Source organism: Protomyctophum parallelum (assembly GCF_964188405.1).
Source record: "Protomyctophum parallelum genome assembly, chromosome: 17".
NCBI lineage: Eukaryota > Metazoa > Chordata > Actinopteri > Myctophiformes > Myctophidae > Protomyctophum > Protomyctophum parallelum.
The window spans coordinates 28,795,271-28,811,262 of record NC_139719.1 but is presented as its reverse complement, the minus strand read 5'-3'; the positions used below and the strand labels follow the sequence as shown (position 1 = coordinate 28,811,262).

General features: G+C 40.7%; 2 protein-coding genes across 3 annotated transcripts in view; one reads left to right on the top strand and one right to left on the bottom strand.

Moving 5' to 3' along the window:
* Positions 1 to 896: 896 nt before the first annotated feature.
* On the bottom strand, positions 897 to 9,643 carry zdhhc6 (zDHHC palmitoyltransferase 6). Its single transcript, XM_083788326.1, is given in 12 exon segments — positions 897 to 1,910; positions 2,272 to 2,318; positions 2,669 to 2,817; positions 3,429 to 3,470; positions 4,169 to 4,201; positions 4,203 to 4,328; positions 5,245 to 5,298; positions 5,606 to 5,764; positions 7,057 to 7,216; positions 7,878 to 7,969; positions 8,149 to 8,700; positions 9,402 to 9,643. Coding segments are annotated over 11 exon segments (1,236 nt in total). The 5' UTR covers positions 8,416 to 8,700; positions 9,402 to 9,643; the 3' UTR covers positions 897 to 1,803.
* Positions 9,644 to 11,006: 1,363 nt separating this feature from the next.
* The window catches only part of vti1a (vesicle transport through interaction with t-SNAREs 1A), a 156,738-nt gene continuing 151,752 nt past the window's right edge, over positions 11,007 to 15,992 (top strand). For both annotated transcript variants that reach the window (XM_083787104.1, XM_083787105.1), the window contains exon 1: positions 11,007 to 11,197. In XM_083787104.1, coding sequence (XP_083643230.1) covers positions 11,104 to 11,197 — 94 coding nt within the window. In that variant the 5' untranslated portion in view covers positions 11,007 to 11,103. The remainder of the gene's footprint in view (positions 11,198 to 15,992) is intronic.

Genomic DNA, 15,992 nt, shown 5'->3' with positions numbered 1-15,992 from the left:
ACTTTCAAACATGTAGACATCATTTATGAACCAAATGCATCTAATTTAATATTCTTTAATATTCTTAGTATGGCCACCAAGTGAGACTGAACACAAAAATGGGACTAATAGTTAATATAAAAAGTATGGCCTAAATAACATTTTGTATGAACAGTTGTGATTTGATATGATGCAGATTCTGGTGCAATGATTTTCATAATCTCTAAAAGGTTAATCCCAAACTTCAGGTTACTAGTTTTCAGGTTTTATTCATGTGTATGCCAACAATGGTCAAAAGAGGGCGGTAGTGTAGATTGTAGATCATAGCGCTAGTCATTCATTTAGCCACTCACTGTAATCCCTTTTTCCATAATTTATTTTTCAGAAATAGTGAAAATAGCCAATCTACAAGTTTGTAAAGCTTGTATATTGTCTATTTTTTTTATTTAGATTTATTTTCTTCCACCTATGACCCACAATAGGGAATTAGGGATGCCAGTGTTCATTCAAGTCGTTACTCAAGTGTAAAAATGGACGTTACTTAAGAGTGTAATAATATCACTTTCACCTTCCCCAGTCCGAACCCATTGCTGCTACCAGCTACAACACTATGTATGACTGCACATTGTGGGATCACTTTGCAATCAAGGGTATGACCTCTCATTGACGAGTCAAAGTTATCTAAATACATGACTTTGATATGATATAGTCCATATATATTATAAGCCTTGAAAAAAGATTTCCTTTTATGAATGAAATGTTTTCAAGGGGGTGTAGGCCGGTTTACCAGGCTATACAATACAGTCTATTATGGTAATAACAGGACTATGTGTCGTGAATGGAAGGCACAAGGCACTAAAGTAATCGACACTAAAATAGAACAATCCATTAAGATTGTTAAATAAATCAAACGGTGCTTAATATGATAGGATTGGTTTTTAATCTTCATATCATTTGAGGGAGACATTCTGTTTTTACAAAAATAACAAAAAGAAAACCCAAGTGTTGTTGTCTTTGTACTGTACAAAGAGTTGCATGACGAAGCCCTCAATAGGCAGAGGCATTGCATAATAATCAGCGAAATGGACATCAACACAAGTAAAAACGACGCATTCAAGTAAAAAGTCATCCAATAAAAATTAAGTCACATAAAAAGCCTTATGGCAGCTCCTAGGAATTAAGACTCTTTGCTGGGGTTTCACTTGTCATCAGGGGAGTGATACCAAACCCACGGTTCCCTGCCACGCAGACATCAGTAGGGTTATAGGCATTAGTAGTGCTAAGATCACAGGTTCTGCCATACGGTACACTTTATTCTGTCTTAGGAAGCAGGGAGCTGGTTAATGGGCTTGGGTAGATCGCTCACCTTTGAATCGTAAGGTTCTGGGTTTGATCCTGGGCACCGCCAACTCAGCGGCTGACAGGCACGGCTTGGGTTAACTAATGTTAGTACTGGGAGCTGAAGGATAGGTATGGCTGCTCCACCTCAGCTATCCATCTTCCAGGTGACATTGTAAAGGGGATAGACGTCCTCGTTGCTAGGCTGATACGGACAATAAGCCACTTAAGCCTACTATTTACTGTCTGGTTAATGTTGTGATAACCAGTGTCAATGACATGCGAGTCCACACGTGAAGTTGGGTCGCATGAGGAATTCTCCAATAAATAGTCATACATTGAAGGTAAAACGTGAAGGAGTGAGGTTGAATGAATGACAGCTTCTGGAGAGGTCAACCTCTGGTGCAGTCGTCACTCTAAGCTCTAAGGTAATGGTTTTGGTTTGGTTTAACTCCCCTGGTCCATGTGAAGCCCGTCTGAAATCTATTAATCTATTTTCTTGTCGCTGGTAATGGCTGATTCATTAGCAGCTGTGTCGTAATGGCACTTCTCCACACATCTCCTTGGGAACCATCCTCTTATCCGCTCCCCAGCTGATGACCAGAGAAACAGAGAAAAGACAAGTCAAGTCTTTTCATTCATGGAAGTTTTTTATCAGTACCATGCAGTTTCAGGTGAAATTCAATATAATACCCACATACACTCCACTAAATGTTATGATATAGAGTTCAGGATAAGTCACACATCAAATAGTACTGTAGAGTATGTAATACATCCAAGCAGTTTCCTGCATGCAACTCCAATCCAAACATTCCTGATCTTTCATGAAAACGTTTATGAACCGAAAAATCGCTATGAATCGATTGTCAATTGTTTAAAATGTGCATAATAAATTAGGAATAAAAAATAAAAAATAAATCTTCTTATTTGATAGTCTCATTATTCAGTTTATACCTGTAGTTTGATCATCAGTCAAAACTTTATCTCCATACATCCACCATCTGCAGGGGAGAAAGGCAGCAATTAGCTGGCTGTCATACGGACACAAAATCATTCCAGGTCCTTTCAGACCAATCAACACATTTCTTATAATCATCCCGTACTTCTTTAACCCATTTTGGGCGGGAACCCCTTTTGGCGTTTTAAATATTATGTTATAATTTAGCTATTGAAAAATAGCAGATCTACAAGCTCACGGTGCGCCACCAAGTGGCACGCTACGAGCTTGACGGTCTGCTATTTTTGAAAAATCGTAAAAATGTGGCGCAAATCTTTGGGCAGTTTGGGGGTGTAAATAACAACACACACTACCTCCATGACCACTGAAAGGTCTCCTCTATAGTGGACTTACTTGGTTCCTCGCGTGGCCAGGATGGTGTCCCCCTTGCAGAGTGGGATCCTGGGCTCCTCTGTGCAGGGGGTCCTGAAGAACGTGTGGAGACCCTTACTGACGGGACAACAGGCTCCATTGTAGGCCTCCACCGCACGGTACTGGACCTGCTGGTGAAGTCCCGAAAATACAAACACCTGCTTATTCTACTGCTCTAGGGTTGCAACGGTTAATCCAACTAATGTAAATGATAATGAAATAAAATACAGTATAAAATGGGCGAAATGGACATCAACACATGATTATAGATATGTTCCTTAAAGAATAAGGTTACATATCAGTGGCCATAACAGGTTTTATTTTTTTAAGTAGCTATTTTAGGATTATTTATAGAAGATATTTAGTTAGAAATAGTACAATGAACATAATAATATCTAATCAAAGTATTTGCCAATAATACTGCGTAATGCACAAGAATAACATAATATGAAATGATATGACAGTGCCATACAAATATGTAGGACACAAATAATATTAAAATGCAGCTATAAGGAACTATAATACCTAATAGCTGCATTTTAATATTTTTTCACTGCTAAATTACACAGGGTCTATATAAAAGTATTTTCACAATATACACATGATAAGCTTCCCACACGTCCACTGAACTCTACTCCAACATGCACCATAATTATTATAGCCTGTAAACTAAATGATGTGCTTGGCTGATGCACTCAGCACTGCCCTCGTGTGGTACAGTACAAACACAGCAGCTACTTACACTTCTAACTCGCTTGTCAGCTTTCTGCTTCAGTTGTTCAATCTGCTCGGAGGGAAACAACATGAACAGTAAATTGCATTTTAAAGACAGATCAGCATTAACTTGGAACACAAGCAATAGAGGGTCTGCACATGCATAAAGTGAATGGCAAATCGTGTGGCAAAGTGAGATTCACTATCTGATCGTGAACTATGGCCTGGTTCGAGACACGCCAATGGAAAGAAACAGCACAGTGTTAATTTATTCAACGGGACGGGTGCTATTAATAATGCATCGCACTTACAGAATAGGTGAACCCCACTGGTGGAAACACAAATACTCATGCTGCACTGAAACCAAACATATTGATGGTATTGATCTAAAATCTCAACATTGTGCATCCATTGGTTTCTAATAATATAATAATAATAATTTGATAAGTTACATTTTATATTCAAGTTGTCTTGTGGACGGTGGGTCCACAAGGGTGGGCATCACAAACGTAACATGCCCACATTGTATTATGAGACCACATTAAACCAAAGTTGAATTCAAGTTTATCATCAGTGTAGACATTTATGGCTAAATCTTGCGCCACCCCTTATCACGAAACTTATTTGCCATTTTTTAACTATTTTGAAAAACAGTTTCAAATAGCCAATCTACAAGCAGATCAGCTAGTTTCAAAATAGTAAAATGGCAAATAAGTTTAAGGATCTTTGCTCCAGATCCAAACCCAGGCCACATAAAAGCCAACCTACGGTTAAGGTGTGCTGGTGACACTTGGGGTCACGACATGCCGACCCCTCTGGGCGTCCCCGACCAGGTGAAGACTTGCTTGATGTTCTCCCAGCGGCTGCCCAGGTCGTACGGGAAGATAAACTCCTCCCCTGTTTGGTAGTACTGGATTCTATCTTTGGCCTGCGGGACGAGACACATGGATTAAAGCTAAATTAAATCTCAAGGCCTGTAAACGTTTGTATGACCCAATATAAGCCCCCCCCCCCCCCCCCCCCCCCCCACACACACACACACACACACACACACACACACACACACACACACACACAGTTGGGGGAGGCAAATATGAGATATTGCTCCTGCTGTTCTAAATACTGACAACCAGGTGAAGAAATCGCAGTTTGTGTTTAACTTTTGCTTTTATATGAAAAGAAAAAATATATTACGATTTTATGGAAGATGCTTCTGAACATTGAGCTAGTTTGACCACATCAAATGCTCTAACCTTAAATCAATAACCAAAAATAGCCCGTCTACAAGCAAAAATAGCCGATCTACAAGCTTTCAATGCGTCTCAGTCTGCGATGCATTGAGAGGTTGTAGATCGGCTATTTCCGCTGCTTAACATACTTCCATTCTGTGGAATCCAAATGACTGAAATCAGTCGTCGCGACTCAGAACTTGTAGACAGAAGGGAAAGACGGAGGGGGCATGAAAGGAGAAGGGAAAGACGGAGGGGGCATGAAAGGAGAAGGGAAAGACGGAGGGGGCATGACAGGAGGGAGGAACAAAGAGTGAGAGGGTACAGGGAAGACACAGGTTAAAGTTAATAAGAAGGAAAGCAAATGGTGGAAGGGAAGTTGCCATCCAGTATGGAATTTCTTGCGTGCCGTTTTGTATTTATTTTAATAATAATTGTGTCGTGCACAAATAGTTTAAAAAGACAATCTATTTTACATTTCTACAGAGATTTTGTGTAGAGGGAAAAAGTAAGGATACCTAATATAGAGCCCTGTGGGACTCCAGTCAACTATGAATACAGGGATTAAGCGGTTATGTGTCTGCATGGTTCAGCAGGTTCTCATAGGGAACTCACCTTTTCCTCAATCCAGGCTTCGATCGAGGTCTTGTTACGAATAATGACTTTCATCTGTGGAGGAGAGTCTGATTAAGTTTTTATATCATAGGCTCCACAGTGCACACAGCTTAACCCATTAAAACCGGGACAGCATCCGTGTATCTGCCATCTTTGAAAAAATCTTTTAAACTAAACTCTTTACTTTTGGGTGTCCCTTGAACAACATATTTTCAGATGGGGTCTGCGTCCAAATACATATAATTTTGAGGGTATAAGGTATTATAAGGTTTGAGAAACACTGACAAACAAACATACCTTTTACAGAAAACTGGATTTAGACGATCTTTTAGAATCGGCCTGAGGTCTTACAGAGGCTTACCTGTATGAAGAACAGCATGCCAACGGCGATGGTGGTACCCAGTGCCAAGCCTAAGGCAAAGAGCGTGGCAGCAAAGGCGGGTACACTGAATGGCATGAGAGGCTGGAAACGCCGCACGGCGCTCATGTCTATCTTCACAGTGCTCCAGCCAAAGGAGATCTGGTGGAAGCAAATCAAGCAGGTTGTACAGTCTGTTTGCAAACAAGCCTATAAGCCATGATTAGATTTAATACAATAAAAACACTATTGATTCAAGACGGAGCATTTTGTAGCAAAATATTAGTACATACACAATTCTGCAAAGTTATACACATTACACACATCTCAAAATAGAAAAGAGAACACTTCAAAACATCCAATCTCTGGAAAGTGAAAACCACAATACATGTAATGTTAAGACTACAGTATGATCAGGGCTGACACAGGCAATTACTCTTATTTCAGACTTTGTTCATACTTAACATATGCACAAAGTTGTTATAATTGGTGTCTGGTCAAGTATCCATGCAGTATTTCATACATCAGACAAATATAAATAGAATAGACAATTGGCTTTCAAACAACCATCACAACAACTCCAGCGGGGCTAGAAACTGTACCTCAAGAGAAGCCTGCAAGCCACCTAGAAAAGCATTATCCACAATGACCAAACATAAAATCACAAGTTATTACTTCAATTGGTAATTTCAGATAATGCCCCCCCCCCTCCCCCCCAAACAAACCCCCCTTCAAAACCTTCAAAAATCTGAAAACGATTAAGGTAAGGTAAGGTAAATTAATTTATAAAGCGCCTTTCAAAACAAATGTTACAAGGTGCTGTAGTTAGAGTACCATTTTTTGTATTTCTTAGTAAACACTACAATGGTGACTGGATGGCCTAGTTTATGGCTAGCAAACCACTAGGCATAAATTAAATTAGGCAATCCACATCCGTTACATCATCACAAGTACCGATTCAGATCTAATGAGGAATGCCAAGCAAGTGACAGCCAGGACACGTAACTTTTCATTTTAGGCTTATCCTGAATGTGTGAAGTGCAAAATCATGTAGCAAGTAGAAACCGTCTATAGTCTGTCTTTTGTAAGCGGTCCCCATAGACTCTGAACTCTCCAAAGTGGGGTTCAAACGTAACAAATCAAGTTAAGACACACCGTCCTGAAAGGAGCCACGTGAACACAGGTTCTTTCTGTCATTCTAATTCTAGCCTGATATAGTGTGTGTTTATGTGAGAGAGATCAATTGATTGAATACTGTATAGACTTAAGTTGCAGTACAGTTAAAAACACGCCAAATGGATGAAAAGGCCAGAGGCTTGCTTCCATTGTGGTCCATTAAACATTCAACAACTGGACAAAATATTAAATATATAAATAATGTCAAAGTCAACTACACAACAATATAGAATATGAATACGTATAGATTATGTGGGTATGTGTCTTTTTCTACTGACCCTCTCATACAGCTGTGTGTACATGGTCATGATGAAGATGAAGGCGGCGTGGGAGCAGCCCAGCGGAGCCAGCAGCAGAAAGCTGGTGAAGTAGGCGTGATTCTGGTGACCGCAGCAGTTGTTGATCCAGGGACAGTGATGGTCCATCTTCATCACACATCTGTAAGACAGGAAAAAGGCGAGGAATACGCTGTTTATATGAAGCATTAACTACAAACTGAAATAACTACAGTATATAATTACTTGTAGAGAAATTTGTATTTTTCTTAAATGTATCCAAAATAGGGACACCAGGGTTAATAATCTGCTCTTGGATTTCTTTCCCCACCTGACCATGATTTTATGCTTATATTTTCTCTGTACGGCAGTTACATTAAAAGAGAACACGTTGTGTACACTCATACTGTAAGTGGATATTTTCTTCATTCTTCTCATACACCAACTAATTATTAGCATTCGTTAGTAGGAAAGTGGTGAATCGTGATGAATTTTGTCAACATTAATCCATCCTAAAGGGCCTTTCAAACGTGAAGCGATATAACGCGCCTATAGTTCATTTTCAATGAGACCTAGTTTTTGCGCGGAGCACTGGGGATAGGTCGCGGTGCGACAACGCAAGCGTATTTATGTGAGCGCGGTCCCGTGAATTTGTTGCGTGCGTGCTTGCTTCGTGCACACGCCCGCGACTCACCAGACCTGGATACCGTTTCGCTTTTTTTACGCTTGCATTGTTGCGCCCCTCTTGAGCAGACCTGGAGGAGACCTGTCGTTGATCCAGGCAACAACGCCTGCGTTCCTTGCTTCCCGTTTGTTTGGGCTACCTGTTACACTTGCGACAGTGGTGGGACCTGGGAGCCTTGAAGCCTTGACACACTCTGCAGAACTGGAGGTATTGTAATTCTTGTTGGTTCTCCTGTTGAGCGAAAGAAACAAGTCAAATGTCTGAAATATGAATAGTCCCTTCGACAAGCACCCTACAGTTCAAGAATCAAGCAGACATACAAGTGCACAATGTGTGCACTATTTTCGGTATAGTATAACTCAGCCTTAATGCTAACAAAAAATCTCTTTCTGCCAAGGAGAGAGCCTTACTGGTTTCCATCCTAGAGGGATGTACCCGGGTCCGACGAACATGGCATTGAAGTAGTTATAGAGGATGAGGACGCTCCAGTTGATGAGCATAATGAAGTTAATGCTTCCTCCCGTAGTGTCCAGGGGCCAGTACCATATGATGGAATCTAGAATGGCCATGGTGGAACATACAGCAATGACAGACAGCGCTATCACCGGACCCCAGTGGCACAACCTCCGCACCTCATGGAGGTTCTCAAAAGTCACAATGGCTGACAGGAAATTCATTGCTTTTTTCCCCCTTTTACAAGGTTAGTATTTTATTTGGCGAGTTCCTGAAATGTAATGACAACGTTTTGACTGTTTGCTACTCTCTTCCACTGTTATCTGCTCGCACAGTCAACGCAGGCGTTGCACATCTTCTCTCTCGTCTTCTGAACACCCAGCGACTGGCTGGGCTGTGAGTCATAGAGGCGTTCCGTGTCCCACTGTTCTTTGCGGTGGTGAAAAGTAGCATCCTCTCTCGCTAATCCTGGGGGTGCACTATCCCTGTGACCGCTGCACGATCCCCATCTAAGGGACCAACAAGCAAAAGGAGAACAGAGCATGACGATATTAGTATTGGCCGAAAATTACGTGTCCAGAAGGGCCAATACACTTGTCATACTTCATAGCCGATATACAAGCTCAGCTTGTAGATCGGCTATTCTTTTCACTCATTTTGAAATTTTAAGGTTTCAAAATGCATCATCGGATTCGGTATTAATCTAAATGATTCCCAATATGTCACGCTGATGACATTATGTGTTCAGATAGTGGCCTATTAAATCAGGTCATAACAAAAGCAGTTTATTATTTACCATAGTATCACAGTTACAATATAACAGCATAATAAGGTGTATGGTAAACAATGGTTTTGTTTTGCTTAAATATAGCCAACCTAACTTCCCATCATAAACATTATCCTTACTGAAAAGAATCCAACCAACCAGACCCCCTTCCCATACAACATTGGCCACTATATTGGGCTGGCTGCTACTGTAACACTAATCCTAGAAATATATTAAGGCTGACAGCGCTAACCGCGACGTCAATGTGGATTACACTTATGTGACCGTTACGAACTTTTTAATGGAACTGTCTGGAGCACTTTACTATACTGTGTCGAGACAGATTCCAGCTAAAGAATCCTCATGTACATTCAGACCATTAGCACTGCATAGACTATCAAACCCAGATCAGGGTATTTATTTTGTCTCCTGTTGACTCACCACCACCACCACCCATGATCATCATCAGCAGCAGCACCAGCAAGCAAAAACAGCAGCTAAGCTAGTTAGCGAATCCTGGCTAGCTTGCTCGGTAGTTTCCTATGGATTTAACAATTGATTTCTGACCAAACGGCTCCATTGAATTCTGATAATAAAGTATTACATCTTGCGAGGTAAAATATAGCCAACTGGCACGAGTACAAGTTCAGATTCACGAATGAATCCCTAAGCTGTCACTTTAAATAAACCAACCTGGATGGCCACTTCCTTGCTTTTTGCTTTCAGCTCCTCGGTGACGAAAAGCGGAACCTTTCTCATCCTGAGCATCGTGAGCTACGGAACCACATTATCGGCGGAGCTGGGACACCGGAAAGGACGTTGTTGATTGGAGAGTCGAAAACATGGCCGATAAATATTGCTAAGAGACCCCTACTAGAGTATAAATATATAATATTTATTAATTAATTAATTATAAGCTAAGAGCCAATTAACTTCAAACTGTGAGGAGGACCTAAAATAACAAGAACGTGATGAGATATCATGGGAAGACATAGTTTATTAACAGTTTGCAAAAAAGACACAATTTAATACAAATACAATGCTAAAGGGATTGAACCAGTCTATGGATTGAACCCAAGAAAGCACTGTGGCCATGGATGGGCTCGAGGGAGAAATGAAAGGGCAGCAAGCTGCACAATTAATTCGGATTTTGCCATTTTCTGTCATGGTAATTAAGGGGAATGGCCAGGACATAAGTGGAGATATTAGAAGGGTTATATAGAAGGGGTCAATGGACTGTATTGTGATTTGTGAATGTGGCATCACTTTGGGTGGACAATATGAATGAGGCTGTATAGTTTGCTTTGTATTTTGAAGATATCACATCCAGTAGGTGGCGGCAAAGCAACAATCATACATATTAAACTGCCATAAACCTGCACTTTTCAGCATACCTGTGTGTGTGTGTGTGTGTGTGTGTTATGTGTATGTATATATAATTATATAATGATATATATATAATCGCAGATATATACATATAACGTAGAGCAGTGGGTTTTTTTAATGTCGAGGATCCCAGAATGTATTTAGCCGTGGCCCGCCGCCCGTGGACCCCCATTTGAAAATATGCTATAGTGGCCCCCCGTACAATTTACTGTTGTTAACATTTTTACAAAACTGGGGGTCCCTTGAACCCACTATGAAAACCACTGACATAGAGGCACTGAGGCAGCCACAGTAGACAATTTTGCCAATTTATTATTTTAAAATATAGTGTTACCAAACACCACACCAGTGTATATATATATTTTATAAATATTGAATATGTTATATTTTTTATGTACAGAATCTACCATATACGTCATTGCATTTATATCTGAATTATTTTCCAATGCATTTGTTTTTTGGATATTGTATTGTTTTACTCCATGTTGAAAATACAAAATAAAGTTTTTTTTATTATTATTATTATTTATCATGAGCTACCACACATCTTAAACGCACTCTCAGTCTCTCACGTTATGCAATACTACGATTCATGTGACGTTCCCTGAAGGAAAATCTGTCCTCGCCGAGCAAGGTTGACTGTAACACAACCCGGAAGTTGACTCCATCTGAGCGTTTGTGTTTGTTGTCATCTTATCAAACAAACAGTCACGCAGCTATCAAACCACCTGTTTAAAACGTTTCAAACGTCCGCATCAAAATGTCTTCAGACTTTCAAACATACGAGCAGGACTTCAGCACTCTCACTGCAGAACTCACCAATAAACTCGGCAAAATCCCGAAACTAGCTGGAGGTAAGAATGATTAAGTCGTAATGAAGGACAGCTTAGCTGTAATGTAAACCAGCTTGCTGATATCCTATTTCACCCATTGATATTGTTATATAACTGTTATGATGTGTTAATGTGACGTCGCATGTCTTATGACAATTATGTCTTACAAAATTATTGTCGAATTAATGTTCATTATCACATTCATACAGCTCAGCCTCAGTATGCTACTGTATAGTTACTGTATCTGGGGGTGGGGGGAATAGGGTTCCCACCTTTGAGATCTTGAAATAAGGGACACTTATACGTCCACGCGGCAAAGCCGCGTGGGGGGTGGGTCACAAGGGGTAGTCAAGAAAGCTATAGGCTACTTCAAGTTTAAATTGCTTTATTAGCAATGAACATTCAAGTGCTGTTACATACAACAACTATAACCTGCCTGGAGACACTTAATAGCTGAATGAGGACAACAATACCTGCCTGGAGACACTTTGGCTACTGAATGAGGACAACAATACAATTAAACACTTTTTTAAACCCAAATTAAAAGCTTAATACAAAAATAAAGTGCAAAACATTCCCCCTTCCTCCTCCTTCAACCCTCTTGGCCAAAAAGTCATGGGTTCATCTGAAAGTATATCTCCTCCTCTCCCAGAGTAAAACAGTAAATAGCATTATGTCATATTTGGTGTAGACCAGAGTAAAACAGTAAACAGCATGTCCTCTTTGGTGTGTAGTAGACAGTCAACAGTTATCAGCTTTCCCTCTCTTCCTAATATAGCTGTTACTTCTTTTTCCAAGTGTACTTCTTGTCACTCCTTGCAGCACTGAGTAGCTCTTTGTCTTTCAAAGCAGTGCTGTGAAACTCTGAACAGGACTGCTCAAAGTTGAGAGTGATCAGGAGCTCACTCCTCATGAGCTCCACTGAGCACCTGTTCCTGCTGTCACTCCACTTGTTGGTCATTCTGGAGAAAATCCTTTCCACATATCCAGTGGATGCTGGGATGCTCAGTATGTGGCTGATGATAGACAGCATGTTGGGCAGGTCAGATTCTTTAAAAATAGCCATCCACCTGCCAGCAACACCTTGGGACTTCCATTCATCCTCAGAATCTCCTCTGAGCCTCTTCTGGATGTTATTGGCTGCGGTACATTCATCATAAAGCTCATCCATATTCACTTTATGGATGAGGTTGAGCTTAGTAGCCACCTTCTCAATGTCAGTGAAGGTCAAGGTGTCATGGTGCAGAGAGAGAGGTTGCAGTGAGAACAGCCAGTTGTCTTCTGAAAAGTTGAACCATTTCTCAACATATCCAATTGCTGTGTTAAGAAACGCAGTGAAATCTGTGTATGCCCTGTTCGCATCAGGTGGAAGGAGCTTCTGCAGCTTCAATTTAGTTAAGTAGCCGTAGAACTGGTCATCTCGTCTCTGTGTGAGTTTTTCCTTGAAGTCATCCATGATGGAATATAACTCAACACAGGTGGTTGCATTACTCTCCAACTTCTTTACAACTTCCTCAAAGAGGGAGAGGATATTGTTGCAGAAGAGAAGGTAAACCTCCACTATGTCTCCATCTTCCTCATTTGAGTCTTCCTCTTCTCTGAGCTTTAACAAAGCTTGAATCTGTTTAGGACAATCAGCCCCCATGCTCTTGAAGTAAGACTTCAGTGCAGTCCAGGTTTGCATCAGTCGGTGGATGGCTGGATTAAGAGAGAGCCACCTGGTTGTGACATGTCGTAGGATTTCTTGGAACTGAACATCACAAAAGTCGCAAAACTCTTTGAGTGATTCTCTTCGTTTGGCAGATATGGAGAAGTGGCCATATACTTTCAGCACAACATTCTCCACATCTACAGTGAGCTGGTCTAATGCATACTTCACTGTGTTGTGCACTATGTGGGCATGGCAGTTCCCTTGCAGCAAATCTTTGTGTTTCTTCTTCAGGTTGGTGAAAACAGAGTTGTGAATTCCATAATTAACATTTGTGTTGTCTGCACTAAATGCTGTCACTTGATCCAATGACAAGCCACATTTTTCTAGGGATTGTTCAAGGAGAGCTACAATCCCGGCAGCTGACTCATCTGCATTCTCCACAAAGTCAAGCATTTTGTTTGTGACCCCACCTTTTGGAGTGAAGTATTGGACAGCAAGGGGAAACATCTTCCTGTTCCCTTTATTCGAGGCATCCGTCTGTATGGAAAATGGGAGGGGTGTTGCTAAGTCCTTGAGAACATCACCCACTGCTTTCGGAGCCAGGACATCTTTCACCAGTGCCTCTGCCTTTGTTCTCCCCAAAGTCATTTTCTTCAGTATTTTGGAATCATGGAGAATCTTTTGATTGAGCTTGTGTGCACAGTCAGCACTGTTGTAGCTGAGATTATGTTTTACTGTGTGGTATACCTGGGTCACCTCCGCTGCAGTAACCTAGGGGAGGAGTGGGATGACAAATTGTTAATGAAATTAAACAGTATGACTTTTATATCTGTATACTATTATGTATTGTGTATATGTGTTTTTCTTTGTATTTATTTATGTATATGTTGTGTATTTATTAACTGTAAATGTTCTTTAAATGGGCACAATATTTAATTATATTGATTCATTTATATTAAATACATGTTTATTTATTAGACATAAAAAACTCAACATGAATAAACTATCAACCATAATAGTCTATTGAAATAGTCTAGGCTATATGCCCAGCAGCCATTGACTATTGGGCACTGGGCAGGAAAATATAGAAATACTATACTGACATCTTGAAATAACACAAATATACACATACCGAATCGATTTCAGGGGTAGTTTGAGTCATGAAGAATTGTGACACTTCTTGATGGGTCTTCTGTGATCGTACATATCTTACATGTTGCTCCCCTGAAGAATGCTGTTTGATGTCAGACAGTCCTCCATGTGCCACAGAAAACACACGCCGACATACCGTGCAGTTTGCTTTGTATTCATCTCCTGTGACGCTGCAAACCCAGGGATTTACCTCTTCCCATTCTCGTCTATATTTTTGAAGGCGTCTTTTTTTTTTTGCCGGTGGAGTATCAGCTGTAGTAGCCGACATGTTTTAAATCGCGCGGTGCGTGTGACAGGCTGCGGAGGGGGCGGGCATGCGGGCAGACAGGCAGAGGATTTGGCACGCTGAGTCGGTGACGGGGCGCCGCACACACGCATGCAGCCACGGGGATGTTTTTTTTTGTCTCGCGGGAGGGGGTCCTCGCGGGAGGGGGTCCTCGCGGGAGGGGTGCCTCATACTCTATGGGTGCCTCCCGCGCCAGAACAATTGTGCTGTCTTTAATATTTCCCGTTTTATTTTGTTCATTATTGTTAAATTCAGTGTTGACGTTGTGTGACGGATCGCGCAGGGGGCATTTAGGGAAATACGGAACAAACCGCGTTCCGTATTGATTCAATACGGGACGCATCATTTAATGCTCAAATAAAGGACGAATCCGTATTTTACGGAACGGGTGGCAACCCTAGGGGGGAATATGTTGATTATGACAGATCGGCTATCTATCAATATATTGAAGATTTTTTTTATTTTCATTGTACCATGAAAAGAGTTAATAATTCACCAAACCAGCATGTCCACAAAATTGCGATATTAGTTACGTGCATGGTTTATCCTGTATTCAGAAGTCTAATACCATTTTGATTATCCACGATTATAGCCCTAGAACGGCTCTTGTTGTTACATACAGTATGTACAGTATTTCACATACAAGAGCCATAGAACACAGCCATATATTTGTGGTAGACCGTTACCATGTGCGGCATGAATGTGATAAATGCTCCGTTTGTACTCACCCATTAAATTATTCCAAAGACGTGGAGTGAAAAATGGTCCTCTAGTTTTATATCCATGTGAAAGTTCTGGCACAAAACGCGTATTTAGTGAATTATCTCCACTTTTTCAAGAGATGCACACGGACGCCTTTCTCTCCAGCGAGGGGACGATTTTAGATACTTCCTGTTGTCATCACAAATTGACCGGAGAAACACAAAAGTTTGCGGTCACACAATTGGCAGGTGGTGTGATTAATTACCCAGCACCTATCGCAAAGCACCTGCCAATTGTGTGACCCAAACTTTTGTGTTTCTCCGGTGAATTTGTGATGACAACAGGAAGTATCTAAAATCGGTTCATCGATATTCCAGTGCCCCCCCTCGCGCGGAGAGAAAGATGTCCGTGTGCATCTCTTGAAAAAGTGGAGATAATTCACTAAATACGCGTTTTGTGCCAGAACTTTCACATGGATATAAAACTAGAGGACCATTTTTCACTCCACGTCTTTGGAATAATTTAATGGGTGAGTACAAACGGAGCATTTATCACATTTATGCCGCACATGCAACGGTCTACCACAAATATATGGCTGTGTTCTATGGCTCTTGTATGTGAAATACTGTACATACTGTATGTAACAACAAGAGCCGTTCTAGGGCTACCACGATTAATGTTATTATTTAATACCTATTTTTGATTATCCACGATTGCCAAGAATGTCATTTTATAGCATGTTAAGACAGTTGCTGTAAATATTACACTTATCTACGGTACACAAGATAAGATAACAACAGTAACTAACAATAAAGACTACCTTGTCACTTTGAAATTCAGGGTAGCTAAATGTCAACAAACAACATTTTGTTTGTCATATCGACCAGTACTTAATATGCATAATCTTACAAAAGCATCACGTGTGTAGGTTATTGTGTGATCTTGTTTTTAGTTGGTTTTCCAGGTACATCATGTTTTATTTTCTAGCTGTTTCACCATTTAGTTCAATCCTCCTTAGTTGTTTG